At 53.8% G+C, this 27,808-nt stretch overlaps 2 protein-coding genes and 1 long non-coding RNA gene across 8 annotated transcripts in view; 1 reads left to right on the plus strand and 2 right to left on the minus strand.

Moving 5' to 3' along the window:
* The window catches only part of ITGA11 (integrin subunit alpha 11), a 48,778-nt gene extending 46,931 nt beyond the window's left edge, over positions 1-1,847 (minus strand). The window contains exon 1 of the mRNA XM_015873348.2: positions 1,736-1,847. The gene's annotated coding sequence lies outside the window, so the exon portion shown is untranslated. The remainder of the gene's footprint in view (positions 1-1,735) is intronic.
* On the plus strand, positions 902-27,702 carry CORO2B (coronin 2B). Of its 6 annotated transcripts, none has more exons than XM_015873350.2 (14): positions 902-1,102; positions 7,028-7,116; positions 10,190-10,256; positions 15,514-15,714; positions 22,671-22,787; positions 23,564-23,713; positions 23,917-24,081; positions 24,270-24,386; positions 24,638-24,742; positions 24,882-24,978; positions 25,377-25,489; positions 26,045-26,135; positions 26,237-26,376; positions 26,812-27,702. In XM_015873350.2, exons 3-14 carry the CDS (start codon positions 10,206-10,208, stop codon positions 26,941-26,943), a joined length of 1,479 nt encoding a protein of 492 aa, XP_015728836.1. In that variant the 5' UTR covers positions 902-1,102; positions 7,028-7,116; positions 10,190-10,205; the 3' UTR covers positions 26,944-27,702. The 6 variants fall into 6 exon arrangements, with proteins under 6 accessions (XP_015728836.1, XP_015728839.1, XP_015728835.1 ...); XM_015873349.2 differs by lacking the exon at positions 902-1,102 and adding an exon at positions 1,640-1,768; XM_015873351.1 differs by lacking the exon at positions 902-1,102 and adding an exon at positions 1,905-2,014.
* Positions 19,869-22,651, minus strand: LOC116653932. The gene is made up of 2 exons (XR_004308593.1): positions 22,436-22,651; positions 19,869-20,291 (listed from the first exon to the last, which is right to left on the minus strand). It is a non-coding gene; the product is annotated as an uncharacterized LOC116653932 (long non-coding RNA).
* Positions 27,703-27,808: the final 106 nt, after the last annotated feature.

Raw genomic sequence — 27,808 nt, forward strand, 5'->3', positions numbered from 1 at the left:
TATTTCTAATTCAGCAACAGCAAAACAAGTGGGTGCGATACCTAATCCAATGGCCGGGCAATTCTGTGCCTGGTTTGCAGCCTGCTGGGTTTGTTCCCTCCTCGCTACCAGACAAAGGGCTGAAGTGCTAAAAATGAGCTAAAAAGTGGTTAAAATGCTGCTTTTCCAAACGATGCCTCCCCCTGCATTGATGGGGAACTTTAGGAAAGGGGCACAATGCTTTGCTGGTGCAAACACCATGTGTGCAAGGGTGTGTGTAAGTGTGCAAGGCTGGGCAATGGAGGCCCTGGTGCTGGGGGTGCTGCGGGGCTCAGTGTGGTCAGCTCACTTTGCTCTGTGCTGGGGGCATTACATGATAGAAAACGTGTTTCTTAGGTTTGTTCTCACAGCAGTGACCTTGTAGCAGGAGTGTTCCCAGCCCAGGGACGTCCCAGGGCACCCAGCCCAGTGGGATTCAATTGGACACCTGCATCCCAAATAACTCTGTGTATCCAAGTGCCATGTTCATAGAAAAGGGGAATGAGAGCTCTGGGACAAAACACTGGTCTCTGGCATTGACTTGTGCTCAGGTTCCCTTTGTTTTGAGGCTGTACAGCAGTGTGAAGGGGCTGCCCTGCTTTTAGGGGTTCCACTGAGCCCTCAGCAGCGCAGTCAGGCAGGCTTTGCTTTGCATCCAAAGCTGTGGATGGTACAGGACCCCAGCAGCTCACCCCAGTGTAGCTCCACCATGTCCCACGGAGCAGCCTGGCTTTGCACAGCCATCATTGCGAGGCAGCGGGTGCTGGGACAGGCACTCAGTCCTGGCTGCTGCTTGGCACAGCGAGCAGCTCCGCTCCATCACAGGAGCGATGTTCTCCCTATAGGAACCAGCAGGGAGAGGGGGGTGGGGGGGTGACCAGGAGCACGGTGCAAGCCTTGCAGCCCATCCCCTGCTCCTCCAACAGAGCTCCGACAGTGAGATAGTAGACGTGCTCAAAATCCTCCCGCAGAAGCTTCAAGCGCAGCCCGGCGCCCAGAGAGCGGCATTTACCCTTATTGCTTCGGAGAGGGGAAAGCCATCACATCCCACCCCATGCGCACCGCTGGGCACCGCGCACTGCCGGTAAGCGGGGCACGATGCGGGGGGACCCGCAGAGCACAGCACTGTACGGCGGGTGGGCAAACAAGAACGCAGCGCTGCCTTTAATCACACTGAGCTGCGATCCCCACGCGTGTATTTCAGTACATGGAGGAAGGGGGGGGATGGAGGCGGTGTGCAGCAGGTGCCTGCAGGCAGCGCAGGGCGGTTCGGCGTGCAAAGCGTTAAATCCAAGCGTCATATCAGAACGGCCCCGTCCCCCCGCCGCTGGGGTGTCCCCTCCGTGGGGTGTCCCGGCTCGGGGTGCTCGGAGCCGCCCCCGGGACCGTCGCCCGCATCGCCCGGCCGGGCGGAGGAGGAGGAGGAGGAGGAGGAGGAGGGGTTGGGTTGGCCGGGCCGCCGCCCGCAGCCGCTGACGCCGAGTGCTCTGCGGGGAAAAACAGCCGCGTATCGCTCAGGGGAGGAAAAAAAAAAAAGCCGAAAAAAAAAAAAAAAAGCCGAAAAAAAAAGCAAGCAGCAGCCCGGAGCAGAATTGTTGCGTTTTATCTGTCCTCCCCCCCTCCCCCCCCCCCCCCCCCCTTTTTTTTTTTGCTTTCCCCTTTTCTATTTCTTTTCTCCTTATCCCCTCCCCCCCCTCCCCCCGGACAGCTCGCTCACCCTTCCTCTCGGCTCTGCATGACTGTCACAAAGGTAAGGAGCCGCCTTTCCCGCAGATCCTCACCCCGCGGATGCTCCCCCAGCTCCCCTCTCCCACTTCGGCTCTCCGGGGCCCGGCCGTTCCCGGCCGATCCGCTCGGCCCCTGGCGGCGGTGCTGCAGTTTTAACCCTTTAAGGGAGGGAAGGCGGTGGCCGGGGGTGGCGGCGAGCAGCATCCGTCCCCCCGACGCGGCCCCGTTAAGCCGCTTTGCTCGGCAGCTGCTGCCCGGATCTCTACAGGTGGCTGCGGGATGGGGAGGGGGGGTAGAAAGGGGCTGGAGGGGGGATGAGGGGGGTCAGGGAGCGGCTGGGGGGGGGCTGCGGGCCGCAGGGGGCTCAGAGATGGTGGTGGGAACCCAACCTGAGCAAAGCTTCCCGGTGCTCAGGGAAGTGATGTGGGGATTCGGTCCCCAGATCTGCCCCTTAACTGCTGCAGCAGCCCCAGGTGCTTCCCCATGTTGCTGCAGAGGAGGAAGGTCTTTCTTTCCCATTATTTCCCTGTGTCCCTGGAGCAGCGGTCACTGCTCAGCCCATCCCGTGGTGGGCTCAGGGAGCTGTGCTGGGTGTTGCTGCTGGGGGTCCGGGCAGCGTCCCACTGCTGTGCTGTGATTTGTGTGCTGGGGGATTGGGGCTGTGTTACATGGTTGGGAGCAAAGGGGTCCAGGCTGGAGCCTCAGTGCTGGGCTGTGGGCTCTCAGCCCTATGCAGCACTACGGCCCTGTTTCTGGGCTCTGTTTCAGGCCCAGACAAAGCTTCGTCCATCACCCGTTGCCACAAAGAGTGGTGCAGTGCTGAACTAAGAAACCTCACATGGCAAGTGGAAGCAAATGGGGTGGGGGTCACCTAATGAACCCCCCACGTGGGATGGACACAGGGAGAAGATACAGCAGCTGTGTCCTTCTTGCTGCCTCTCACCCCATGTGAGAGCCTTCAGTGGGGAGGGGACGTGGTGGGGGCACTCACACTGTCACAAGAGTGATGGGGACATTGCTCACGGCCAAAGAGCCCGCAGCAGCTCCAGGCTGATGCTGGTGAACAGACAGCAGGGGAGGAAACCCCCCACCCTGCATCTCAGCCCTTAACAAACAACTTGTGTTTCTCTGCTTTGCTTTTGTTGGGCTGGCACCAGCATTTGTTGCCGGCCATTGCCATGCACACCACGCTGTTGCCGTCCTGTGTTCACTGCCAGCTGGACAAAACCAGCAGCACTTGTGCCGAAGGAAAGATTTTGCTGTAGGGCTCATTAACAGATTTTTAATTCATTGATTTCCAAACAGATTCATTGAAAGGCCGGGCTGTAAGGAGAGCTGCTCAGTAGCACAGTGAGGGATGCGCTGGTGGTTTGCAGGGAGCAGAGGTGTATGCTGGGAAGATCCACACTGAGTGCACAATGTGCATCCACCAAAGCACTGGGAAGCTCCAGTGCACCCCATGGGTGATGCTTCCTGCAGGATGGATGGTCCCAATGCAGACAAAGAGCTGTGGAGCTGCTGTGACATTGGTGCCAGGAGCTTTCAGCAGGTCAGGGCACAGACCCAGCTCTGCAGTAACAAATGTGACCTGAAGCCACGGCTCATCCCTGGGTGTGTGGATGGAGGAAAAGCAATAGATTCAAGCACCCATGGGAGAGGAGGCTGCTGTTTGTGTGCTCCGGGCTGCTTGCAGGGAGTTGCCATCAAGGTGATGTGGGGGACAGTGCTTAGAGATTGGGAATTGTGTTTGTGTCCCTGTGGGGAGGAAAGCAAAGGGCTCCCTGCGTCCTGCCCTGTGCAGGTGTCCAATGAGTCCCAGTGCTGTGGGGATATTCCATGCAGCAGCTCCTCCCATGCTGGGGCTGCTTCCCAGGAGCTGCTGGGAACGACAGCAATGAAAAACATCAGACAAACTTTGCAATTCACATCTAGAGGAAAATCTATTTGATGAGCAGGTCCAGGTGCCCGGTGCAGGTGGAGCCATCTCAGGGCCAGGCCAGCACAGAGAGGCACAAAAGGCTCTTCTGAGCGTGGGGGTGGGCAGGGGAAGGAGAGGAGGGGGCGAGGTGTGCATTGTCAGGATGTGGAACGAGCTGGATTCATCTGCATCCTGAGCCACCCCCTTCCCTCCCACGGTGAGGAATGTGAGTGTTCTACCCAGGAGAGTTTAGTCAGGTTATAAATAGGATGGAGAACGATGGATTCGAGTGCAGAAAGAACCCACATCTCCTGCTTGGGGATCTGTCCAAATGACGGGAATCTTGCATTGAGTTGCACTGTGTTGTGTTGCAATGCATTGCATTGTGTTGTCTTGTGTTGCATTGCACTGTGTTGTCTTGTTGTGTTGCATTGCACTGTGTTGCATTGCATGCTGTGCCGTGCTCCCTCAGGCCAGCTCTGCTTTCTCCAGGCTCTGCAGTAAGAACCAGCAGTATGAGAAGTGCTTTAGGAATTGGGCAAATTCATCCCTGCTGTAGATCAGCTGTCCTGGGGGAAGTCTGGGCTTTGGGTTTGGGATCCGTTGTGTGCAAGCAGAAAAACAGTCCGCATCCATTATGCATGAAGGGCAGGGCCCTTGCTGGAGAGCTAACCATGTCTGCTTGCAGGAGCACACAGAGCTGCAGCCCAACATCTGTCTCCATTTCCCAAGACCTGCTGTGCCCCCAGGACTCAGCCTGTGGATACCATGGGCAGCAGCATCCATCAGACATGGGGCTGCTTGAAACAGACCCACCAGCAGAAAGATGAAGGAGAGAAAGAATTGCAGAGCACAGATTTTGCCAGACTCCTCCAGTGTTTTTCCCACAGCTGCATGTTTGCTTGATGGAGCTGATAATGGGGATGCACAGCACCATGACCCCGTGCTCATGAAGGAGCAAAGCTCACCTAAAAAGAAGTGAGAACGTTGCTGGCTGAGCATTGCTTTTGCTGTAAGTCAGTCATTGCTGGAGGGTCATGTTCAGCTGGAACTGGGTAACCCCATACCCTGCATGGCTGGGGCCAGCTTGGTGTGGTGCTCCCAGCTCCTACCCTCCGTCAGAAGCTGTTTCAAAAGGCCGGAGTACAATTAACCATGAACACAAATTAATGAGGGCCTGAGGGAGCGTTAATTTGGGAAAGATAGCTTTAAAATGACTGGAGGTTTTACTAAAGGGCACCGTTTAAATAGGATGCAGTCTGGGAGGTCTTGTGGCATGCATTAGATGTAGTTATCCTATGCTCTCCTCTGGCTTTATTATCTATTAATTGGTATTAGTCATCAAGCTACGCTGCTTAGATAACAGCTTATCCTCTTAGTTCATGAGCAGATGAAGCCAAAACCAAAAACCCGGGGAGGAAATTGCATCCACAATCTGTCGTGATCCAAGATAGTGAGTGAGCGATGCGACTGAACATGGTCAAGCGGTAATTAACACAAAGGCCTTAATTGGGAGGGCAGGAGTATGGTAGTGCCGTCCCTTGTGGTGAGCAGCACTGTCCTCTGCTCTGTCAGTAAGGGCAGCCTCAGTGCCTGGGGCAAATGCTGATCCCATGGCAGAGCTGAATTCAATTGTTGCAGCATTTGATTGCAGGCACCGGGCTGTGCTATCGGGCAGAACGGCTGTGTTAGAAATGGGCTTTGGGCAGCACAGCATGATGTTGTTTCTGGAGAAGCAGCCAGGAGGTCTTCTGCAGACACATTTAATACAGTACCATCTGAGCTTTGAGGAGCAGCACCAGTAACGTTACCAGCACTCATCTCAAAGGGAACAGGTGCTGGGCAGTGCTGGAGGAAACTGGGGAAGTCCTGTCACCATGTGTAGGGCCATTGGGAGGAAGGATGGGATGGCATTGCTCCCAGCTGGGGCCGGGGCACAGGCAGCAGAACTGCATGGAGCACAACGTGCTCCTTTCTCAGTGTCCTGTTCACTCCTCTTCGGTGCCGCTGGGATTTCTAGGGGCCAGGAGCACACATAAGGGACTGCTTTGAGTCTATAAATGGCAGCTCCCCATTTCTAGAAGCATGACTCTCATCAAAGGCAACTCCTCTGTCCCATGGCTTCTTAATGAGTTTTAATTGTGATTCAATGCAGCATTAATCCAGGGCCATGCCATGGCCTGGCTGCAGCCAGCAGGCTCGCCAGGGGCTGTAATTCATACCATGCAGAATGCAACGCGGGGTCACAGCCCCCACCTCCCCCCCCTTCTTCTTTTCATGGCAATTTTATCAAATGATGAATAGTTGGATTCATTGTGCAGTGAGCACAGGGCATGGAGGAGCCGGATCCTGGATTCCTATCTCCCGAGTCAGTGTGCAATTACAGAGATCTGGCAGCAGACAGAAGCTCCGTGCCTCAGCCAGCTGCTGGAGCCCCCTCCAATCTGCACCGCATCGCTCACAGCCTGGAAGGGCCCCAACGTGCAGCTCAGCCCCCACAGCTCCTTCCCTCCTTTGTTTGTCACTGAGCACGGAGTGTGGCTGGGACCTGAGGTGGTGCTTGCAATGCAGAAAGTGGGGAGCCCAGATTTGGGTCCTGTGCAGGCAGGTGACAAGGACAGCAGGGTCCCTGCTTGGGGGCAGGGAGCTGCTCATCACTGGGACATGTGGTCCCTGCCACCGCAGCCCCCAGTGTGGGGTTTTCCCCTTGGCATGGGGTGGTTTCTCCCCCTGCCACCCTGCTGTGCCAATCCCCAGGCAAGCTGTCAGCCCGTATGGAGGTGTCTGGCCCCTCCTGCACTGAGCTGCGGCTGTCAGCCCCATTCATATTCGTATTAGAGTGAAAGCTGCCAGGGTTTGCTAATGGGCTGGACCTGAAGGCTGGTTGTCAGGACAGATGGCCATTAGATGGGATGGGGAACTCGACCCTGGGTGTGCAGGATGGAGATGGTCACCAAAGCCCAAGCCCTTAGGGCTGCAGGTCCCTTTGCAGCTGTAGGGGTGTTTGGATGGAGCAGCACCGCTCTGCTCCCTGCTCTCCATGCCTGCAAATGCTGCTCCAGGCACACAGAGTATCCCTGCAGGTGCACCCCAACACTGGCACCCAACAGTGTCCATCTCTTCTGAGCTCCCCAGGCCGACCTTGCCGTGCTCAGGCCATGTGCAATGTTGCCCTGTGCAGGCAAGCAGACAACCGTGTGCTTGTACCTCTGGTGTCAATGGGCATCTTTTGCTTTGGCCTTCTGGTGGGGAGAGGCTGCAAGCTGCAGGGCTGCCTCATGCTTTGCAGTGATTGCAAATGGGAAGCTGGGAGGGGCCTGCAGGCTGCGGGTGCTGCTCTAACTGATATTTCCCTTCCTCCAGGATCAAGGAGTGCCCGTGACCCCCTGAGCCCCGTGCCAGCCCCAGGTGGCAGGAGGTGCCCCACGAGCCCACGGAGCCCAGCAGCTCAGGTGAGGAGCTGTGTGCCCACATCTATGGGGGGGAAGGAATCAGACAGGGTGGAAACAGCCAATTTTGGCAGAAGGTCTTGCTGATGGAGCAGGATGCAGCGTGTGCTGAGCATCCCTGTGGGCAGAGCCTGATGGATGCCGGCGCCTTTCGGGGGCTGCGTGGCTGCGGATCGATTCCCTGCGAGCAAAGAGCTTTGGCTGCTGCCGCTGTTGTATTGATTGTAGCGAAACCCAACTCTGCAGCATCGTCTGCTCAATGGCAGGAATGAGAGCTGGGGCTCTGGTACAAGCAAAAAGCACAGGGTGGGGATGCTGAGAGCTCAGCGGTGAGGGCTCCTTGTTTGCCCCAAGCAAGACAGCTCCGTTCTGCTGCTGGGGACGTCCCCCCCATCCCCACGCACAAGGCTGGGATTGTCTGGGCTGGCAGTGGGGGGAGGAAGTGCTGCCTCCCACAGCCCTGCTCTTACTGGCACTTCCCTGCACGGCTGGGACATTTCTGCAGCATGAAGCATTCAGAGGATACAGTTTGTTTTCCTTTCTTTCTATTCCTCCTGTTTGTTTGTTTGTGTTGGATAAATGTTGCCCCTCTGCTGGGGAAAACTTCTGAAGGAGCAGCACAGCTGACCAGGACCACAGGGTGGGGGTACAGGGACATTAGTTCTGTGGGGTCTCCAGGCCTGTGCTGCTCACCCCATTGCACCTTCCTGCTGCAGCAAAGCCCTGTTTGCAGCATAAAGAACCTTCTGGGCTTATTTCCCTCACAAAGCTGGGGCTCAGCAAGGAGCCATGAAGGTACTGATGTCAGAGCTCCCAGCTGTTCCCTTTTACCCCGGTTTTTCACCCTCATCTTCCCAAGCAATCCCTCCAAGCCGCCCTTCCCTCACCTTCCCACCAATGCATGTGACTTTCCAGCTCTCTCTAACCAAGAAGCAGTGAGCTGAGCAGGGGATGGATTTATGGCTCCCTCCCACTGGAGGGTTCCTCTTGGCACAGTGGTGGCCCCACTCCTTCTCCTTGAATATGGAAGAAGTGCTGTAACGGAGGCTCCTGGCTCCGTGTTGGGTAATGTGTGACATGATTTGCTGGCGCTGATGTGAAAGCTGTCCTCATTACATGGAAAGAGCTTTTTATCTCTTTAGATGTCTTAAAAAGCTCTCAGGTTGGGAATGAACACGCTGCGTTTTCCCTACTGCAAGGAGCTGTGAGCTTGGGAAGAGGAGGGCAAAGTCCCATGGACAGCAGTGACCCGGGGTGCTGCCCTCATCCCCGTCCCTTTGTTTTGCATCAAAACATTTCCGCTGCCTTTGCCTGGTGGGAAGGAGTTGGGAAACAGAGTGGGAGGAAAGCTGTGCTTGTTTACATGAACCAGCAGCAAGTGTGGGGCTGCTGTTCCTTCCCAGCATGGGGCCCAGAGAGCTTCCTGAGGGGGCACAGCCCCACTGTGATGCTTTGGGGTCTGGGATGTGGGCTGACCCCCTGGGGGTGCCCTGAGCTCTGTAGCAGCGTTGCCATCAGCGTGCTTTTGGGTTGGCTCCATTGCATCCTTTGATTGCACAGCTGTCCCTCCTCACTGTCCCTCTGCGGTGGTCCTGTGCTCACCCTCATGACGTGGGGACACAACCCAGCATGGGCAGCTCGGGGCCTTTGCAAGATGCTGAGCTTGAGCTGGGTGCCATGGGGGTGCCAGGATTGTAGCAAATGGATCAACTTCATGGAGCCCCAGTGGGGCTGCAGGCTGGAGCCATGTGGGAAGTGCAGGAGGAAGGATGGGGGCGGAGGGGCAGCCTTTCCCAGCAGTGTGGAGACCATTCCCATGCAGGCAGTGGTCTCTGGACTGAAGAACTCGTTGACAAGTTGAGCTCGAGGGAAATCCCAGGCACTTCCTTCCAGAATGGAAAAAAAAACCTCATCTGGCAGATACTGCTTCAGAAATGTTCATTTTGTGCTTTGCTTAGGCTGTGTTAATGGGATAAATCCTTCAGGTCTGTAAGATGAATCTCCCCGGTCTCTCCTCTGCCTGCCCCAGTGCTAATATCACTGCAACCTGGCATACAAACAGCACTGCTGCTGGCTCAGGGCGCTGCTGGGGAGGCTTTGTGGCTGTACCTGCTGGTGCTGAGGGCACTGGGTGAGGTTGATCTGGCAGCTACTGCATGCACACCCCTTTCTGTGGCACAACTTTGGAAGCAGCATTTGGGGGCAGCTCTGACATTGCTGCCCCTGTTTGCTGGGGCACAGGGATGGAGGTGTGCATGGAGGTGGATGCTGATCTGTGCTGTCATGCACAGGGATGCTGCCATGCGTGGGGATGCTGATGCCATGGAAGTGTATGGCCAGGGCAGAGCAATCCCAGCTGTGTGTTGGGACCCCAGCACGGACCATTCTTCCTTCAGCACTTGCATCTTGTCTTTGGTGCCATAAGGATGCCAGCCCTGCAGGATGAAGGCCACAAGACCACACCAACACCGATACTCCTGCTCTGCAAAACCCCATGAGAAGAGCACAGTGCATTTAGCACAAATCCCTAATTATTATTATTATTATTATTATTATTATTATTATTATTATTATTATTATTATTATTATTATTATTATTATTATTATTATTATTATTTTTAATACAACCTTCAGCCATGATGTGCTCTGCAGGTGCAACCTGCACCCTGAGCTGCTGCTGTGATCCTGCTTTATAGCACTGTGCTCTCCCTCAGGGCCCTGCTCAGTGCACACATTGCAGTGTTTCTTGCAGCCCACAGGTGTTTCCTGGGGCTGGGTGCAGAGCTGAAGCTGCCTCTATGCTGGGATGGCTTTGTTCCTTAGCAGAAAGCAGGTAGCAGTGCACACTTCTACCCCAGCATCCCCACATCTGTGGCCACATCTCAGGGGATGCTCAGGTCTGATACCCAAAGTGAGCCCACTGAGGGCACTGACCCCGCAGTGTGTTGGGCAGAGCAGCAGGGGATGCCCACTCTCAGTCCCCCGGGGTGTGCAGGGTTGTGTGGGGTTTGCTGATGGGAGCTCCCCCAGCCCCGGGATGGAGAATTGAATGTTTTTGCTTTCCCTCTCTGCACAGAGCTCTTGTCGAGTCAATGAGGGACCTACACAAGTCTAACGTGCTGGGGAGCAAACACGGCAGCCTGGTGAGTGTCCCGCGCGGGGCATTTGGAGAAGGCTGTGACGGAGATGCATCCAAATGGCAGCACACCGAGGGCTCGGCAGGGCCCTTTGCACGAAGATGTGCTCCATTTGTGCTCCATTCCTGGCACTTCTCCCCACCGGGCTGGGTGACACTGGTGTGCTCTGGGTGACATTGGTGTGCTCGGGGCTGGCTGACATCAGGCCTGCAATGTGCTCTGCTTTCCATGTCGGGATTGTCATGAAAATGAGAAGCGGATGTGGCGAAATGTTAAATCTCGCTGAGCCTCGTTAGCATGAAAGCCATTAATGTGCACAAAAGCCGTTTTCAAGGTTGAATTGAGAAGCATCGGGGAACTGAAGAGATTAAGATCAGCGTTTGTTTGGCTCTAATCTAATGTGCAAGGAACAATAAGCGTTTGATGAGTAACGTGGGCAGTGCTGGGATCTTATCAGCACAGTGCTGTGTAATTCTGAGCTCTTCTGCACAGAGATTCCAACACTATGGACCCTACCTGTGCATGGAGCAGCTCTGCAGTGCTCAGGTGGATGCAGCTCAGGGCATGGTGTACACACCATCCCATCACACCCAGCTCCCTCCTGCTCCTGTGTTTTCCCCTCCAAATGCAAGAAATCCACTGGCCTATCCTAGGGCTTTCCAGCCCTAGATGATGGGGATGGGGATCTCAGAGGCCTTTTCCAACCTTAATGGTTCTGTGGTTCTTTGATTGCTTCCCCTGAGAGCCCTCATCATGCAGGCAGGCTGAGCAGCACAGAGGACACACAGCTCTCTAAGGGATGATGGCAGGCTTTGCTGTGTGACTGCCCACTGCAGCATTCGAGCTCTTTTGCACAAGCTCTGCTCCTCAGTCACTGTTGCCAAGACTCCCAATGCCTGAAAAGACGCATTTAAAAATAAACCCATGGAGACAAGAGCTGGGCCCTGCTGCTGCTGGTAGGCAAAGGCTGGGGCTGCCAGGAGCTCAGATGGGTGCCCAGGCAGGGGCTGGGACTCGCTCCTTGTTCCCATTACCCAGCGAGCTGTTCCCAGGGCGATGGGCTTTTGTGTGCTGTGCTCCGCCAGCTGACGTGGGGCTGCAGGGGAGCCTGGCACAGCATCTCCAGAAGAGCTTTTCATCCTGGAAAACAGAAAAGCCTGGAAAACAGAAAGGTTCTTTGTGTGCCGCTTCGGTTTATTTTTAATGCAACTGCTTCTGGAGATGCTCCCTGCACTCTTTGTTCCTGCACAGATGCATCCTTTCCTTGTTCCCAACAGCCCTGCAACACATGGTGCAGATCCAGGATAGGGGCAGCTCCAGGATAGGGGCAGCTCTGTAGGCCCCAAAGCATCTACCAGGTGATGCTGAGAGAGAGGAAGCTGCCTGTCCTTTCCCTGCTTGCTGCCACTGATGGTTCCTCCATGTCTGTGCCTCCATCCAGCACTGCTGTGTATGGAAAATCCCTCCCTGCCTGACCTACATTTCGTGCTGCTGTTCATCTGCTGCACAGATCTGTGCAGTGGGGCGGTGGTGGGGTGAGATGCTAATGGCAGCTGTGCCACGGTGCTGGGTGTAGTTCCCAACTCTCTGCTCCTGAGGATTGGCACAAAAATGATGCACCACCAAATGCCCCAAACAAGGCAGGGTTTCTCTTGGGAAGTGCCACGGGAGCCACCAAAACCTTTCTAAATCTGCTCCAGCAGCACCTGGTTCCTGCTTTAATTGTTGTGAAAGAGGTTTCCTCCTCCCAGAGTGGGATTTTGGGATGTGTTCTTCCCCTCAGGTACTTAAAGCAGTAAAACATTGCCATGATCTGACAAATGCTGGAGCAGAGTGCAGAGATTCCCAACTTTCCATGAGGTTTAAGGGCAACGCAGAGCAGCGTGAATGGGGATGAGGTTTATTTCATTGCCTCTCTTCAAAGTGCTCCGTAGTGTTTTTCATGGAAGTTCTGTTCAACCTGAAGTGAGGGGGGTTGAGGGGGGGTCTGCAATGAAAGGAAGCATCCGAGTCCAAGAACAACACAGAGCTGGAGCAAACCTTGGGAATGGTGGCACATTGCTCTGATTCTTGTAACGCCTCCCAGCTATCGAGATGGGAAAATCAAAAGCCCATTCACCTCAACAGGATGTATAGAATCACTCCAAGGGATGGTTTCCTAAGGATTATGCATCGTCGGGTTGCAGCCTCTCTGGGTAGCAGCTCCCAGCAGTGCTCCTGGCTCTGCAGAGCTCTGGGAAGGGCCAGGAGCTGCTGCAGGGCTCTGGGGACGCTGCGGCTTAGTGCAGGTGATGGCCAGGGCACGCTGCACGTGGCTGCTAAATTTAGTGGGGTTGTCTGGCTCTGAGCATCGGCTGCCTAAAACGGTGTCAAGCCAGGGCTGAAAGTCCAGGGGAAGGAAGGAAGTGGGGTATATTTCAGTGTGTGTTTGGGGTGATTTCCCCAGCGCTCACATTGCTGCCAGAGCACCCACGTCCAGTGGGACACAAGGTGCTCTGTGCTCCATCCTGAGCAAAGCTCCCACCGTCCCGGGAGGAAGCAGAGGGGCTGTGAGGTTTTCCCAGCATTTCCTCTCCCTTTGTCTCTGTTGAGTTGAAACCCTTTGGGTCAGGGGCTGCTTTCCTCCCCATTGTGCAGACATTGTACAGGGTAGGAGTTTGTCCTCATCCTGGTGGGGAAATGGAACCACTTGGCACCAATTTTCCATAGCAAAATGTTGTTTCTTGTGCAAGTGCCTATTCTGATGGGAATACATCCCTGCTTGCAGCCCCTTGGCTGCCATGTTCCAGCAAGAGTTGTGTGACCTAAAGCCATGGGGGACTCGGTGCTGGCTGGGGGTCTCACACTGTAGGGCCACCCACTCATCTCTGTCCCTGCTGCTGCTTCCCCGCTTAGCAGATGGGAAGGGCAATGGGAAAAGGGCTCTTCTGTCTTGTCCAGAAAAGCTCTGTGGGTCATTTGTGCAGGAAAATCCTCCCACATCCCCATGAAGAACGGCTTTGTGTCCCCACTGGGAGCACCTCTATTGACCCAGGCCATTGGAGCATGGCAAAAGATGCTGGCATTTTTATTTTCCAATCCATAAGGCTCCGCTGGCATGGGATCCTCTCACCAGCTGCAATTCCCTGCTGCTCCAGGGTACCCCAAGTCACCACATCCCCCCTCCATCCGCATCCCCACAGCACAGCAGCGTGGGGAGCTCAGCATCACCCCCTCAGCATGAAGATCTATCGCTATAGCAGGGAAGCCTCTCTGGCTGCCAGAACAATGGATGTGCAGGAAGCGGGGCATCGGGCAGCCCCCAGACATTTCCCGACATTCTGCTGCTGTTTCCGGGCTGTCTGCAGCCCCGGGGCTGCTGGCTGCTGTTTGCAGGAAATACTGAGGGTAAAGGAGCGGCTCTGGGGATCTGGCCAGCAAAGAGCACTCCAGCCGATTGCTTCCTCCCAGGGTGGGATGGAGGAATGCCCGGATTGGGGCGAAAGAACAAAGAGATGAGAGCAAAGCAAAAATGCTGAAGTCCTGAAAGATGCTTTGCTGCATGGGGCTGGTGGCGTGGGGTGTGTTTGTACCAGGAGGGCAGGGGTCTGCACCTCGGAGCTCAGGGGTGTGATGCTTCATTTGGCAGCAGCTCATTGAGCTCAGCTTGATGCAGGGGGATCAAGAGCCCTTCTTTCCACAACCAGGGCATCCTCCCACATGGGGAGGTGTTAAGAGTCAAATGGCCTTTGGGTGGGATTTGTCATTCTTTTGCAATAGGAATAGAGTGGCATGGATGGCAGGAACAGGAGCAAAGCCTCGCCCAGGGAGCGAGCTGAGAGCTTGAAAGCTATTAAAAGACATTTCTTGTGCTTTTTAAACTTTACATATAAAGATGTTAACTTCATCTTCAAAATGGGAACTCATCTATTCAGCAAAAGGAAAAGATAAAATGTAGTGGAACTCTTGTAAGAGGCAGCCTGGGCTGTGCTGGGGTTCCTCCTCGCCTGCCGTGCTCCGACTGCTCAGGCAGATCTGGCACCGATTCACAGCGCTCTGTTGGATGTGAGTCTGCATTTTTTTCCCCAGCAGAAACGTTTCCATCCTGAAATAAAGAGTCCATCTGCTCTCACTGTGGGGTAAATCCCTGAGGATCTGCATCCCCTTCCCTCGCAGCACTGCTTCTAACGCTGCAGGGTGCAAACCCAGCCAACCTGTGTGCCCACCTCCCGGTGCTGACTTTGCACAGGTTCAGAGCTGATGCTCAGCCCTGGCCATGCATCCTCCAAAGGATGCTCCTGGTGCTGCAGTGCTGGGAAATGCAGATTCTGATGTGATGGATGGGTGCAGGATTCACCGCTGCATCCCTCCTGCTGTTGGCCCCATGGTGCATAGGGCATGCAGGTGGAGATTTACTGCTCCGTGCCCCTTGTTGTGCATTAAGCCTGGTAATGAGCCTGTTGTACGAGTTAGAGATGGAAACACTGCTGCCTACACTTTAAAGCATTTCCCCATCTTGTTTGGGGGATTCTGCTCCTGCATGCCATGCTCTGGATTGTGCATCCACAGTACCGTGCTTGGGGGAAGCCCCTGCAGTGGCTGGGACGTTTGCTGGGGTTGCCCCTTGTTGAGAGCTGCAGGTGACCCAGCATTTAAATGTGTGCTCACATGCCTTTATCAGTAGCTACGAGAACACTGCTCCGAGTGTTTGGATGGAGCTGAAAGCAGCTTTCTTTTTACTTACAAAAAGCAAAGCAGTCTGCAAAAGCAGTAGTGCCCTCCTGTCTGTGTGTGCACCTTGTTGCAGGGAGCAGGGGGAGTGGGGGTGCAAGGGGAGAGCTGTGCAAAAGGAGCAGGGCAGTGGGGTACAGCCCGACAGCTCTCTGCTGTTCGCTCCCCTCTGTGTGCTCTCCTTCTGCACCGATGCATGCTTTCATGTGGTTCGGCCTAATCCATTTCCAAGTCATTGCATTAAAAGCCTTAATTCCTTTGTCACACGCACATGAAGTGGTAGTGCTGTCTCCTCGATGAGCGGTGCATGCTGAAAAGGCGATCGCCCGCAGTTCTGCAGCAGCTCAGAGCACTTCCGTGCCCTTTGGGAGTTGCATCTTGCAGCGGGGACACCCCCAGTATTTTTCTGGGGTGCTGTGCTCGCAGCTCTGCCCGGCCATGCTTCAATGAGCAGCAGCCGTGGTGCAGCCTGTGCTGCCCAACAGGGGCTGGAGAACAGCAGCACGGGGGGGCTTTGGTGGCAGCGATGCTGACGGTGCTGTTTGCCCCGCAGATGTCATGGCGCCCGCAGTACCGCAGCTCCAAGTTCCGCAACGTCTACGGGAAGGTGGCGAGCCGGGAGCACTGCTTCGATGGCATCCCCATCACCAAGAACGTGCACGACAATCATTTCTGTGCTGTCAATGCCCGTTTCCTCGCCATCGTCACCGAGAGTGCCGGCGGCGGCTCCTTCCTCGTCATCCCACTCGAGCAGGTGAGTGCCTTGCCCCTATTCGGGGCATCCCAGGTGTCCTCCTGCAGCGTGTGCCCGGCTCTGATCTCCTTAGTTGGGCTTCTTCTGTGGCTAAGTCAGGATTTATGGTTGCCTGAGGGAACTGGGTTTGTTCTTTAGGAAGAAAATGCAGCATTTGGGCTCCATGGTCTTTGTAGGTCTCTTCCAACTGAAAACTATTCTTTCTATTCTATTCTATTCTATTCTATTCTATTCTATTCTATTCTATTCTATTCTATTCTATTCTATTCTATTCTATTCTATCCCATCCCATCCCATCCCATCCCATCCCATTCCATCTCATTCCATTCCATTCCATTCCATTCCATTCCATTCCATTCCATTCCATTCCATTCCATTCCATTCCATTCCACTCTACCCTACTCTACCCTACCCTACTCCACTCTGTTCTATTCACCCCACCCCACCCACCCCATCCAACCCCACCCCATCCCATCCCATCCCATCCCATCCCATCCCATCCCATCCCATCCCATCCCATCCCACACCTATGGGCTCCACCCCCCAGCTTGGTGCTATGGGCAGCCAGACAGGGGGAGCACAGCTTTGCACCTAGGTTTTCTGCTGCAGAATCCCCACACAAGGCCTGCAGATGAGCTCAGCTCTGCTCCCTCAGCCGGCACAGCAGAGCTGAGCCTGTGTCTGCCCAGGTCCCGGCTGTGACTCATCTGCAGCAGCAACCTGACAGCTCCAGAAATGCCATTTCTGACGTCACCTCATTGTTAAGAGCCAGCCAGGGGAGGGTGAGGAGGAACAAAAATACACCAATACATCAGCACTCCTCCTTTCACATTGGCTCTCCACGCCACCGGGGCGAGGACACACTTCTGCACTATGGACACGATCGGAGCACGTACTCCTTCCCCCTGCAGCACTGTGCTTTCTGAAGCTTCCCACCGCTCCTTGCATGAGTGCCCACACTAATCTGCACATCCCCCGTTCACGCAGTTTGAAACCCTTGGGAATTCAGCTGATTCCCCCAAATTGCCTTCTGGGAGCACAGTGCAGGATGCGGAGCTGCAGGCAGCGGCTGCTTCTCTCCCAGACGTTTCCCCATGTAACATCCACATCTCTCCTTCCTTTTTATTTAATTTCCCGGGTAGCATCGGCTACAGATGGAAGAAATCATAATCAGCATTTTAATTGCAGCACACAGCTTGACTCTTATTAATATTCTGCAAACAAGGAGCCTTGGAGGAGCTGCATCGCTGCCTTCTGCCTGTGCCTTGAGCTCAGAGCTCACCCATCCACGGCCCATGTGGCCACCCCAAATCCTGAGCCATAGCCCTAATTTACCAGCAATTTACCCTTTTATTTCTTCCCTGGCAAACGGAGCACAATGCCAGGCTGCCATTTTCATCCTGTTCTGAATGGATGGTTGGCCCATAGAGAAACCCAGCACCGCGGTGCACTGCTGTTGCTGGATGGTCCCTACAGGAGATCCCTTGGCTCTCCATGTCAGCTGGGCTGCACACTCCTTTGTACAACCTAATAATTTCATTATTTTTCTTAAATAGGAGCTGATTAGCTCATTAAGAGTAAACTAATTTTCTTTGGAAATCAGCAGCCATCTAATTAATTGGCATCCATATTTAGCCGAACTTAATTAAGGTAACCTAGATACTGCGCAGCTATTTGGGGTCTGATTTGCTGCCATCTTTCCTTCTTCTTCTTCTTCTGCTGCTTCTTCTTCTTCTTTCAAATAAGTTTTATTTTTACATTTCTGCCCTCTGTTCTCGCCAGAAATCTTCCTCAGAAAGATGCTCTGCTTTGTGCTGTGAGCGCCAATGTGTTTGCACACGCTGGGCCATATGTTCCTCTGCGCACCAGAAATTCAGCTCTTTGCAACTGAAAGCCTTTGGGTGCTCAGCGGGAGCCAAACCCTCCTCGGGAGCAAACAATGTGCAGAGCCCTGGGCCATTCCCAGCACTAACCTGGAGCTCAGAGAAGCTGAAGTTGAGGAACTAGGAAGGAAATCCCATGTATTTTTCTGGGATCACCTTCCTCCTTCATCCTTAGAGGAGGGTCATGGCTGATGGGAGCCACAGAGCCATAGGAAAAACAGAATCTTTGGGTGTACAAAAAACCCAGAAACACTGGAAATGGAGTGTCTACCTTCTTCATTTCCCTCTCCTTTCTCTTTTCCTTCCTTCTTCTCCTCCTTATTTCTTTCCTTCTTCATCATCTTCTTTTCCTTCTCTTCCTCCATCTGGTGGAGGATGGGCTTAAAGAGCTGAGAGCATCTTCTGGGTTTGGAATCAAAGCTCACACAATAGGAGGAGGCTTTGTTTACATGCAGGGAGCCAGAATCCAGGGCTGCTGCTCACGGCAGGGCTGCTGCTTGCAGTCTGTGCTGTGCCTTTAGCTGTGTCCCCACTGCCCATGGGCACCCATCCCTTGTGCTGAGCTCTGAATGGCTCCGTAGCACCCCAAGATGCTTCTGCAGCACTCATTACCCAAACTGTAAGTGAGAGCTCAGTGGGTGGACCATTCCTGCAGCCCCCAGGAGCAGACCTGCTGTATCCCTCACCCCATTCCCATCCTATCCCTAACCACAGTGGCAGCTGTTGAGCGGAGCAGCAGGCAGTGAGCCCAGGGCAGCCATCCACCCACACTCTGCCTTTGTTGGCTTGGGGACCTGATGGCATCTGCTCAGCTGTGTGCCAATGGCATTGCCGTGGGGACAGCTGCTCATGGTGGCCGGGCAGGGAAGGGGATACTCAGCACGAGGATGCTCTGCTTGTTCCTCGGGGCATTTTGCAAAGAAAAAAATGCATGATTCTCTGTATTTCTCTCCAACATGAAGCAGTGCCCTGAGGGCTTTTTCTACCTAAAAGCTCAGCACTTGAAACTCTCATCTGGTCTGTACCATTTGTTGGTTTTCTGTCCATTTTTCCAGACCTGATTTTGGTCTGAAGGAGGCATCTCCTTCTAACCTCGAGATGGGAAAGGAAGGAAGGCAGCAGCCCGGGCGGGTGGCAGCGGGGGGAGCGGGGCGGGGAGCCGACATGCACACAACTGCCTGCACCCTCTGCCGGCTGAAACAGAAACCCCGTCCTGGGTGCCCAGCAAACACGGGTCTGGATTTAGCACCCGTCGTCCCATCTAATGGGAGCATTGTACGGGTTTTTTCCTCTTTAATTAAACAAGCTCGATTCCAGCTGCTGCTTTTATGGTGCAGGAAAGTGCTGCAGCAAAGTGCTGTCAGAGCTCCTGTGTGCCCTACTTTGGCCTTTAGAGTGCAGGGCTCTGGGTCTGCTGTGTCTGGAGTTGTTGCCCAAAATATGGATTATGGATGTGCTGCAGTGAGGCTGGGCAGGAGACGGACGTTTATAGCCCATAAATGTATTTATATCTGCAGAGGGGGAGTGACTGATATTTCAGCCTTCATCCTGGCAAAAGTGCTAAGCAGCAGTGCTGGTTTTTCCTCCTGCTCCACTTTGCATGGCTTGGCTGCAAATAAAAGGAGCCAGAAGCCCTGGGTGTTTCTGGGGCTGCTGAGCACCTGGTACCTGCAGTGAGGATGGGGGAAAATGGAGGAGGATGGCCCCTGAGCAGTGCTGATTTCCATGGCCATGATCAAGCTGGGACCTGGCTGCTGGTGCACAGCTGCTGGAGGTGCAGGCAGCAGAAGGGAGAAGGGAAAGCCTGCAGGCATCTGTATTCACCCAACTGCTGGACAGGAACATCTCCTAGAGTGGCATCCATCCCTCCATGCACGCATGGGAATGGTCTGTGGGGAAATGATCTGTGCAAACACTCAGCACAATCACTGCCTCTCAGTGCAGTGCCATCACCAGCAGAGCCCAAGCTGCCCAGTGACTAGTCCTCTCCTTGCCTTGCTGACCCCCCGCTGTAGATGTGCTGCCCTATAGTGCCTGCAGCTCTCCAAGCCCCCAGCTCTGGTGCTGGCAGCGCACTGCTTCCCATGGTTGTTCTGGTTCTCTGCCAAGGACTTGTCCCATTTCTGCCGTGCTTGTGCTGGCTCAGGTGGAACTGGTTCCTAATGAAATTCGGGTCAGCTGCAGTGACCTTTACACATACTGAAATCAGCCCCAGGTCAGCAAAATCTGTGTGATTTTCTCCTTTGGTTCTCAAGGAGGAGAGACCTCCTCTAAAGAAGACAGCAGCAATTGTATTTACTCTTAATCTCAGCCACTAGAGACTTATGTGTACTCGAGGATTTCCGAGGAAACCCTGCAAATCCCTGTGGCTCAGGCAGCCCTCCCTGATTCCCCAAAGCAGCACGAGAGTGGGGAGTGTGGGGGGAGGCGATGGAGAGGGGAAAAGTGCCCTTGTCCTGGGGCTGGAAGCAGAGCCTCAACAAGGAGGAAGGATTTTTCCCATCAGGATCATCCCTGTCCTGGAGCTGTGTGTCCATCCTGGAGCTGTGTGTCCATCCTGGAGCTGTGTGTCCATCCTGGATCTGTGTGTCCATCCTGGGTTTGTGTGTCCATCTTGGGGCATTGTGTTGATCCTGGTGCCATGTGTCCATCCCTCTCAGAGCTCTGTGTGCCCCTGGTCCATCCAAGCCGTTCCTGGAAGCAGGAATTGTTTATTGCCCCTTCTCTCTGTGAGCATCACACGAACACTTCTCCTCCACGCAATGTGCTCCTGCCCAGTTGCTGCAGCAGCCGTGCAAGGCTCCTTCCAGCCCCTGCTGTGATAAACACCAAAGTGCTGGAGCCTGGAGGCAGAGCCCAGTATTAAGGAGCTGCTATTTGGGTCACTGAGCTTTGGGCAGTGTGGGGCCAGGGATCCATGCAGCCTCGGAGCAGGATTAGGATTCACTGTGGTTTAGCACTGACAAGGTGCCTTCAGGAGAGGCCGCCCAGGAAGCTCTGCCCCGAATCCCTGATTTTATAATTATTGTTCTCTTTTTGTCACTGTTATTGCTGCTTTCACTCCCCCCGAGGCTCCTTCCCCTCTCTGAGGTGCCCTGGGCATGGGAACCAGCCCACTGCTGCTCCGTGTATTCAATTGCTCTTAATTAAAACTCCTGACTCCTTGCACAGAAACCATCAGCAGCAACCAACCCTGCTCCATCCTCCTGGAAGCTTAATGTACTCTGACAAAAACCCATCAAATCTACTTTGCAAAGGAAATTACTCAGCTGGTTGCTCAGAATTAAAGGGATTGCATATTAACTAAAAGCTCCGTCCTGGAATTCAGCAGCTGCCACATGCATCCCTGCTCCAGACACTGCGTTAATCACGTCCTGCAAATAGGGAAATGGGGGGAAGCTGGATAATGCGAGCTGTGAGGGGAGGTGATGTCTGCTGTTGCAGTCCATGTTAGAACCCATAAAGCAGCGCTGTGCATCCCATTAATTCCCAGGAGATGGCAGGAGGGAGGGGGCTGCAGGCTCAGTGCTAATGAAGCTCGGCCATGGCTGCATCCTCCATCTCTGTGCTCCAACTCATCTGCTGGCTGGGCATGGAGAGCCCAGGGGGTTCCCTGATGTCTGGGAGACCCCAGACCCCCCTGCAGTTCTGGTGTGGTGGGCAGTGCCCCACTGCCTGGTTTTACCACTGAGTACAACAGAACTTTGTAATGTGTGAGTGAAGCTTTTCCTGTGTGTGCAATGGTTTTCTGCACTGCCATGCTGCAAGTAGGCAGTACCACTGGAAGATGGAAAGCAGGCACTGGGCCTTGTGAGCAGCCTTGCTTTGCCTTGCAATTAGCAGGCTGTGTCTTCATGGGAGCAAATTAATTCAAATAAATCCTCCTGGCAGCAACGGTGCAAGAGTGAGCTGCTGGGTCCTATCCAGCTGCTCAGAGCACTCCTGGCCATGGCCCCGAGCTGTGGGTCCTTAAAATGCAGCATGTTATCCTGCCTGCGCTCCTTTGTTCGTGTTAAATGAAGCCAGGAGCTCGATACTCCGAAAGGTCAGAGCTGGGAGGGCTATGAAATATTTAGTGGCTGTGTCGCGCTGACCTACTTATCCTGCACACTGTGAAGCTCACCACCACCTCCTGGGTGCCAGGGGTGCAGAAAGGGCCAGAATGGGATGTGGAGGGGCGGTGGGGTCCTGGTGCAGCTTCAGGAGCTGTGAATCTGTTGTTCTTTGGCTCTATGGTTCTATGGTTCTGTGAGTCTTTGTTTCTGTGATTCTTCGGCTCAGTGATTCTGTGGCTCTATAGTTCTATGGCTCTATGATTCTGTGTTTCTATGACTCATTTTCTCTTAGACTCTATTATTCTTTGTTTCTATGACTATGATTCTACTGATTATTTGGCTCTATGTTTCTTTGGATCTATGATTCTATGGTTCTGTAGTTCTATGACTCACTGACATGTTGACTCTATGGTTCTATGGTTCTATGGTTCTATGGTTCTATGGTTCTATGGTTCTATGATTCTATGGTTCTATGGTTCTAGGGCTCTATGATTCTATGGTTCTATGACTCATTTTCTCTTAAACTCTATTATTTGTTTCTATAACTATGACTCTATGATTCTATTGATTATTTGGCTCTATGTTTCTTTGGATCTATGATTCTATGGTTCTGTAGTTCTATGACTCACTGACATGTTGACTCTATGGTTCTATGAATCTATGGTTCTACACTCCTTTGACTCTATGACCCTATGATTCTATGGTCTTATGACTTCGGCTCTCTGACTTTATGGTTCTATGACTCTGATTCTGGCAACTGTGCATGGGGTTTGTAGGACCAACCTGCAATGGGAACCAGCATCAGGCTGTACCAGGAGCTGTGTGCTGTTTTCTGCTGCAGCTTCCCTCACTCAGCTGAGTGTTGACCATTCGAAAGGTCTTGAAGGGTTTCCATTCAAGTGAAAGGAGCACATCAACTGTCCCAGGGTAGCTGTTGCATTATTAGCATCATAATGCCTGAAAAAGACAGAGCTGTTTTACTCAATTTTATCTCTCTATATACTGTTTTTAATCACAGACAGGCCGGATAGAGCCAAACTACCCCAAAGTCTGTGGCCACCAGGGCAATGTGCTCGACATCAAGTGGAACCCCTTCATTGAGAACATCATTGCCTCGTGCTCTGAGGACACCTCGGTGAGTGGTGCACTGCCCTGCTGATGGTTCAGCAAGCAAAGAGTGGGCAATAGGAAAACTGTGTAAATCCACAGCTGTATGGCAAACTGTGCATGACTGCAGCTCGTGTGCCATCGGTGTAGGGGCTGCTGTTGGTGATCAGCCCCTCCGCTGTCCCCTGTGCCGTGTGGCATTGAGTGCTGCTCTTTCTGTGTCCCTGCACAGCTGTGCACAGTGATGGCTTTTTGCAAGCCCAACAGCAGTGCTATTATTAATCCTTCCTGCTAGCGGAGACCACAGGGCTGCGGCTGCGCTCGTGTCCTGGTGCATGCAGCAGCGTGAGCCAAGGGCAGCTCTGCCACTGGGGGGACACTGAATCAGGTCATCTGTATCAGCTGACATCTGCCTCCCCCTTGTTTGCTGGATGCACACAAGTCCATCCCAAAGAGTGTATTAGGAAGGAAAAAGGCTCTACAAGGCAGCCGGGCAGAGCACGGCCCATTCTGCACGGCAGAAGCCGGGCTTTGGGGTGACCCAGTTTTTTGGCAGCTCACAAAGACACTGCATTTCACTGAATGCTGTCACCTAATGACTCGTCCTGTGCTTCAGCTCCATATACTGGTATTTTTCGGTAACAGAGAGATGGTCAAGGAAGCTTTTCAGTGGGGAAGAAATGCAGATCATGGCCATGAATCATGGAGAGCTGTCTCTCAACTCATATGATATCTTCTATACACTGCTATGGGGGGATTGCCCTCCTGCTGGGGTTACAACCATGCAATATGTGTCCTGTGCAGGTGCGGATATGGGAAATCCCAGAGGGGGGTCTGAAGAGGAACATGACGGAGGCGGTGCTGGAGCTGTATGGGCACAGCCGGCGCGTTGGCTTGGTCGAGTGGCACCCCACCACCAACAACATCCTCTTCAGCGCCGGTTACGACTACAAGGTGAGCCCAGGGAACAGCATGCAGCAGCTCCTGGTGTCCAACATGCAACCATACCTTGCACCCTCATGTAGGTGTTAGTTTGGTTTTGCACAAGTGGTGACTCCATAAAGATGGGCTAAGGGCTCTGGAAGTGATGAGCAAACGGTTTCAGCACCCAGATGAAATTTAGGATGGCCCAAAACGCAGCTTCATCCCCTTCACAGGTCCTCATCTGGAACTTGGACATCGGGGAGCCCGTCAAGATGATCGACTGCCACACAGACGTCATCCTCTGCATGTCCTTCAACACGGATGGCAGCCTGCTGGCCACCTCCTGCAAGGACAAGAAGCTGCGGGTGGTGGAGCCGCGCTCCGGCCGAGTGCTGCAGGTGAGGGGTCTGGGAGGGGGCTGTGAATGGGAGCACAGGAGGGATCCCCAAAGTCACATCACAGCCCTTTGGGTGGGATGCAATAGAAGCTAAGAGCAGGTAGCAATAAGAACGGAGGTGGGAAGGTGCGTGGTGTGGGGGAAGGCAGTGGTTTCCTGGTGGTGCTCAGCTCCTGCCCTGTCCTGCAGGAAGCCAGCTGCAAGAACCACCGTGTCAACCGCGTGGTCTTCCTGGGCAGCACGAAGCGGCTGCTCACCACTGGGGTCTCACGCTGGAACACACGGCAGATCGCGCTCTGGGACCAGGTTGGTGGCTGGGATTCCTTCTCAGGGTAACACAGCAAAACATGTCCCCAAAATGTCCATATTGTGGGGCTGGGAGAGCCCTGCCCATGGCAAACCTCACTGGGGACACCATTCTGCAGCCCTGGGTGGGAGCCAGGGCATCTCCAACCTCCAGCACCATGTTGAAATGTGATGGGCTTATCCCAGTGCAGTGCAAACCCTGTGACATCTCCATCGCTGTACAGTTAAAAGCAATTTTTCCCATTGTGCAGGAAGATCTCTCCATGCCCCTCATTGAGGAGGAGATTGATGGGCTCTCGGGGCTGCTCTTCCCTTTCTACGACGCAGACACTCACATGCTGTATTTAGCTGGCAAGGTTTGTGGGCTTGGTGCTGGCACAGCAATGCAGGGGCTGGTGCTGCAAACACCAGAACAAATCCCCTCCAGGATGGGGCCAGGGGATGTTAGCATGGTCTGTGCTCAGCGTAGCACTAATCCCACTTTACTCACTCCAGGGTGACGGCAACATTCGGTACTATGAGATTGGCTCAGAGAAGCCCTACCTAAGCTACCTGATGGAGTTCCGCTCCCCAGCCCCACAGAAAGGACTGGGTAAGGATGGCAGCTCACCCCAAGCTGCTGAGCCTCCATGAGAAGGTCGACAGCAGGAGTGCTTAATGAAGTGATGCTGGTAGATGCGTTCCACAAAGCAGACGTGAGAATGGGTTGGATGCCACCGGGCAGCCAATGGAGGGTTAATCCAAAGTGTCCCATCTCTGTGTCTCCTTACACTGATGCTGAGCCTGGGTCCCTGCCAGGACCCATTCCTCAATCAAAGCTGCTCATCTCTTTTTCACTGACCCTACTCTGCCCCATTGGGATGCATTCAGCTACATTTGGGTCTTGTGATGATGCAACCCACAGCCTTTTGGGATCCTGGGTGGCTGGGTCTCAGAGTTTGCAGCACTAGGGGTTATTACTGGGGGAGTTATTTCACTCACCATTTGCAGGGGTGATGCCGAAGCATGGGCTGGACGTGTCTGCCTGTGAGGTCTTCCGCTTCTACAAGCTGGTCACCCTGAAGGGGCTCATTGAGCCCATCTCCATGATTGTGCCAAGGAGGGTGAGTGCCCTGGGGTGGGCGTCCCATTTAGCAGGTGTGTTTCCTTTAGTCCAGCCTTAGACCTTCCAATGGGAACATTTCCAACACAAGCAGATCCTGGTGGGTGTATTTTGACCTGTGGGTAAGATGGGCAACTTCAGAAGGTGCATTTCTGCACATTTCTGCCCTTGGCTGCTGCTTTGTGCTGTGCAGATGCTCAGCATCCATCAGCCCTCAGCTGAGCGCTGTAGCCTGGAGCAGAGCTCAGAGCCCTTTGGGAACTTTCCAGCTGCTGTCATCCTGATGGGTGACATTTATTTATTCTGCCTGCTGTGGACCAAATGCGTCCTGTGGCCTCCACGGGGTGGCACTGGGCAGGGACAAAGGTGAAAGTCCTGTACAGCCCTGGGATGCTTTCTTTCTGGTCTGACTCAGAGCAGCAAAAGTCAGTTTGTTGTTTTTCCTGGATGCTGCCACGTGGCTGCATTATTGCACGCTGACAGTGGGAGGGAGCAATTGCAGTGTAAGGATGGGATCCTTTATGGAGCTCAGTGCTTTTATTTCCCTGTTCTGTAGTCAGAGACGTACCAAGAGGACATTTACCCCATGACCCCGGGCACGGAGCCGGCCCTCACACCCGACGAGTGGCTGAGTGGGGTGAACAGAGGTAAAGCCACGACCCACAGGCCTGCGGGCATCTGTGGCTCAGTCCTGGCTGTGGGGGGAGCCCCAAAGGCAAACCCTGCTCAGCCCCTGCTCTGCCCCCAGACCCCATCCTGATGTCACTGAAGGAGGGCTACAAGAAAACATCCAAAATCGTCTTCAAGGCGCCGGTGAGAGAGAAGAAGAGCGTGGTGGTGAATGGCATCGACCTGCTGGAGAACGTGCCGCCCCGCACCGAGAACGAGGTGGGGAACAATGTGCTGTTAGCATGGCTGCAGGGCGGTCCCTTGGGTCCTTCTGGGGAGTAAGGTTTGTCTGCTGCCCAACCAGCTGCTGTGCTCCGTCTCCCTGCTCCAAGTCCCAAAACAGCCATGCATTCTGTGCAGCCTGGAGCACCCTGCTTTACACCTGCTGGGTGCACCCAAAGGAGCAGCGTGATGCTCCTGGTTTTTCTTTTAATTAAATCCTCCTGGAACAACACTGGGAAATGCTGGGGAAACATAGAGGAAGCTGGCTTTCTTGTAGGGCGCATGCACAGGGTAGGGAAATCCAATCCTAGCAAGGAGGAAGCACGTTGCTGCCGTCACGTTGCAAGAGCAGCAGTGTTGCAAAACAGAAGGGTTGCAAAGCAGGATCTTATGCAGCAGCCCCGCTGCAGCTCCACTCCCATCTCCTTGCAGCTCCTTCGGATGTTCTTCCGGCAGCAGGACGAGATCCGGCGGCTGAAGGACGAGCTCTCACAGAAAGACATTCGGATCCGTCAGCTACAGCTGGAGCTGAAGAATTTACGCAACAGCCCGAAGAATAATTAACTTCCAGGGACGTTTTATAAATAAACTCTCTTTGTTTATACTCGCTCTTTAATTTTATTGTATCCACTTACACAGAATACGAGCCAGAAGTCAAGTGACCTGCCAAGAGCCCACTGCTAACTGGAAACACATCCTCGTCGCCTCGTCTGCGCTCAACGTGGCCGCACTGCAGCTCCAGCACAAAGGGGAGCTGGGTGCCCCGGAGCTGGCAGGAGGACACCGTGGCTCCTTGCTATTAATTTTTTTTCCTATGCAAAATGTGACAGATTCCCACGGCTGCTAAACTGGAATTGGGTTATTGCAGCGCGGGAGCTGCAAATGGTATTTGTGCGCGTGGCCATGCAGCGTTTCCTTTAAAAGAAATAAAGATGTTGAGAGCAGTATGGCTGGATGTCCTAACCAGAGAGGGATTTTTGCTCCTCTCCCTCCACAAAGAGACCTGACCTCTTCCTTTGCCCCCAGACAAGTGCAGGTGCCCGGGCAGGGGCGTGAGGGCACAGCACACACATGTGTACAATCACAGGTTGTGAATTAGGCCTTTAGCGCACAGAAAGACACCAAATACTGCTAGTTTCTCTCTTTTCACTAAATCAAGTCACCGAGCAGCCTAGCACTACCTGTGCAATGGTTTCTCCTGTTAATTTACGTTGTGCCCCATACCCGACGCTTCCCTGTCTTTACGTTCCATGTGCTGTCATTGCCTATTATTTATGCTATCACAGACTAGTGACAAAATAAAATGTTTTCAAGATAGCAAAACCTTGCTGGCTGTTTCTTTCTTCAAATCACAAGCGACCAAAAGCCCTGGGTATGGGTCCCAAATGGTTTTGCTTTGTAGGGATGAGAAATTCAACCCATTCTATCC

The sequence above is a fragment of the Coturnix japonica genome, chromosome 10, assembly GCF_001577835.2.
Source record: "Coturnix japonica isolate 7356 chromosome 10, Coturnix japonica 2.1, whole genome shotgun sequence".
Lineage (NCBI taxonomy): Eukaryota > Metazoa > Chordata > Aves > Galliformes > Phasianidae > Coturnix > Coturnix japonica.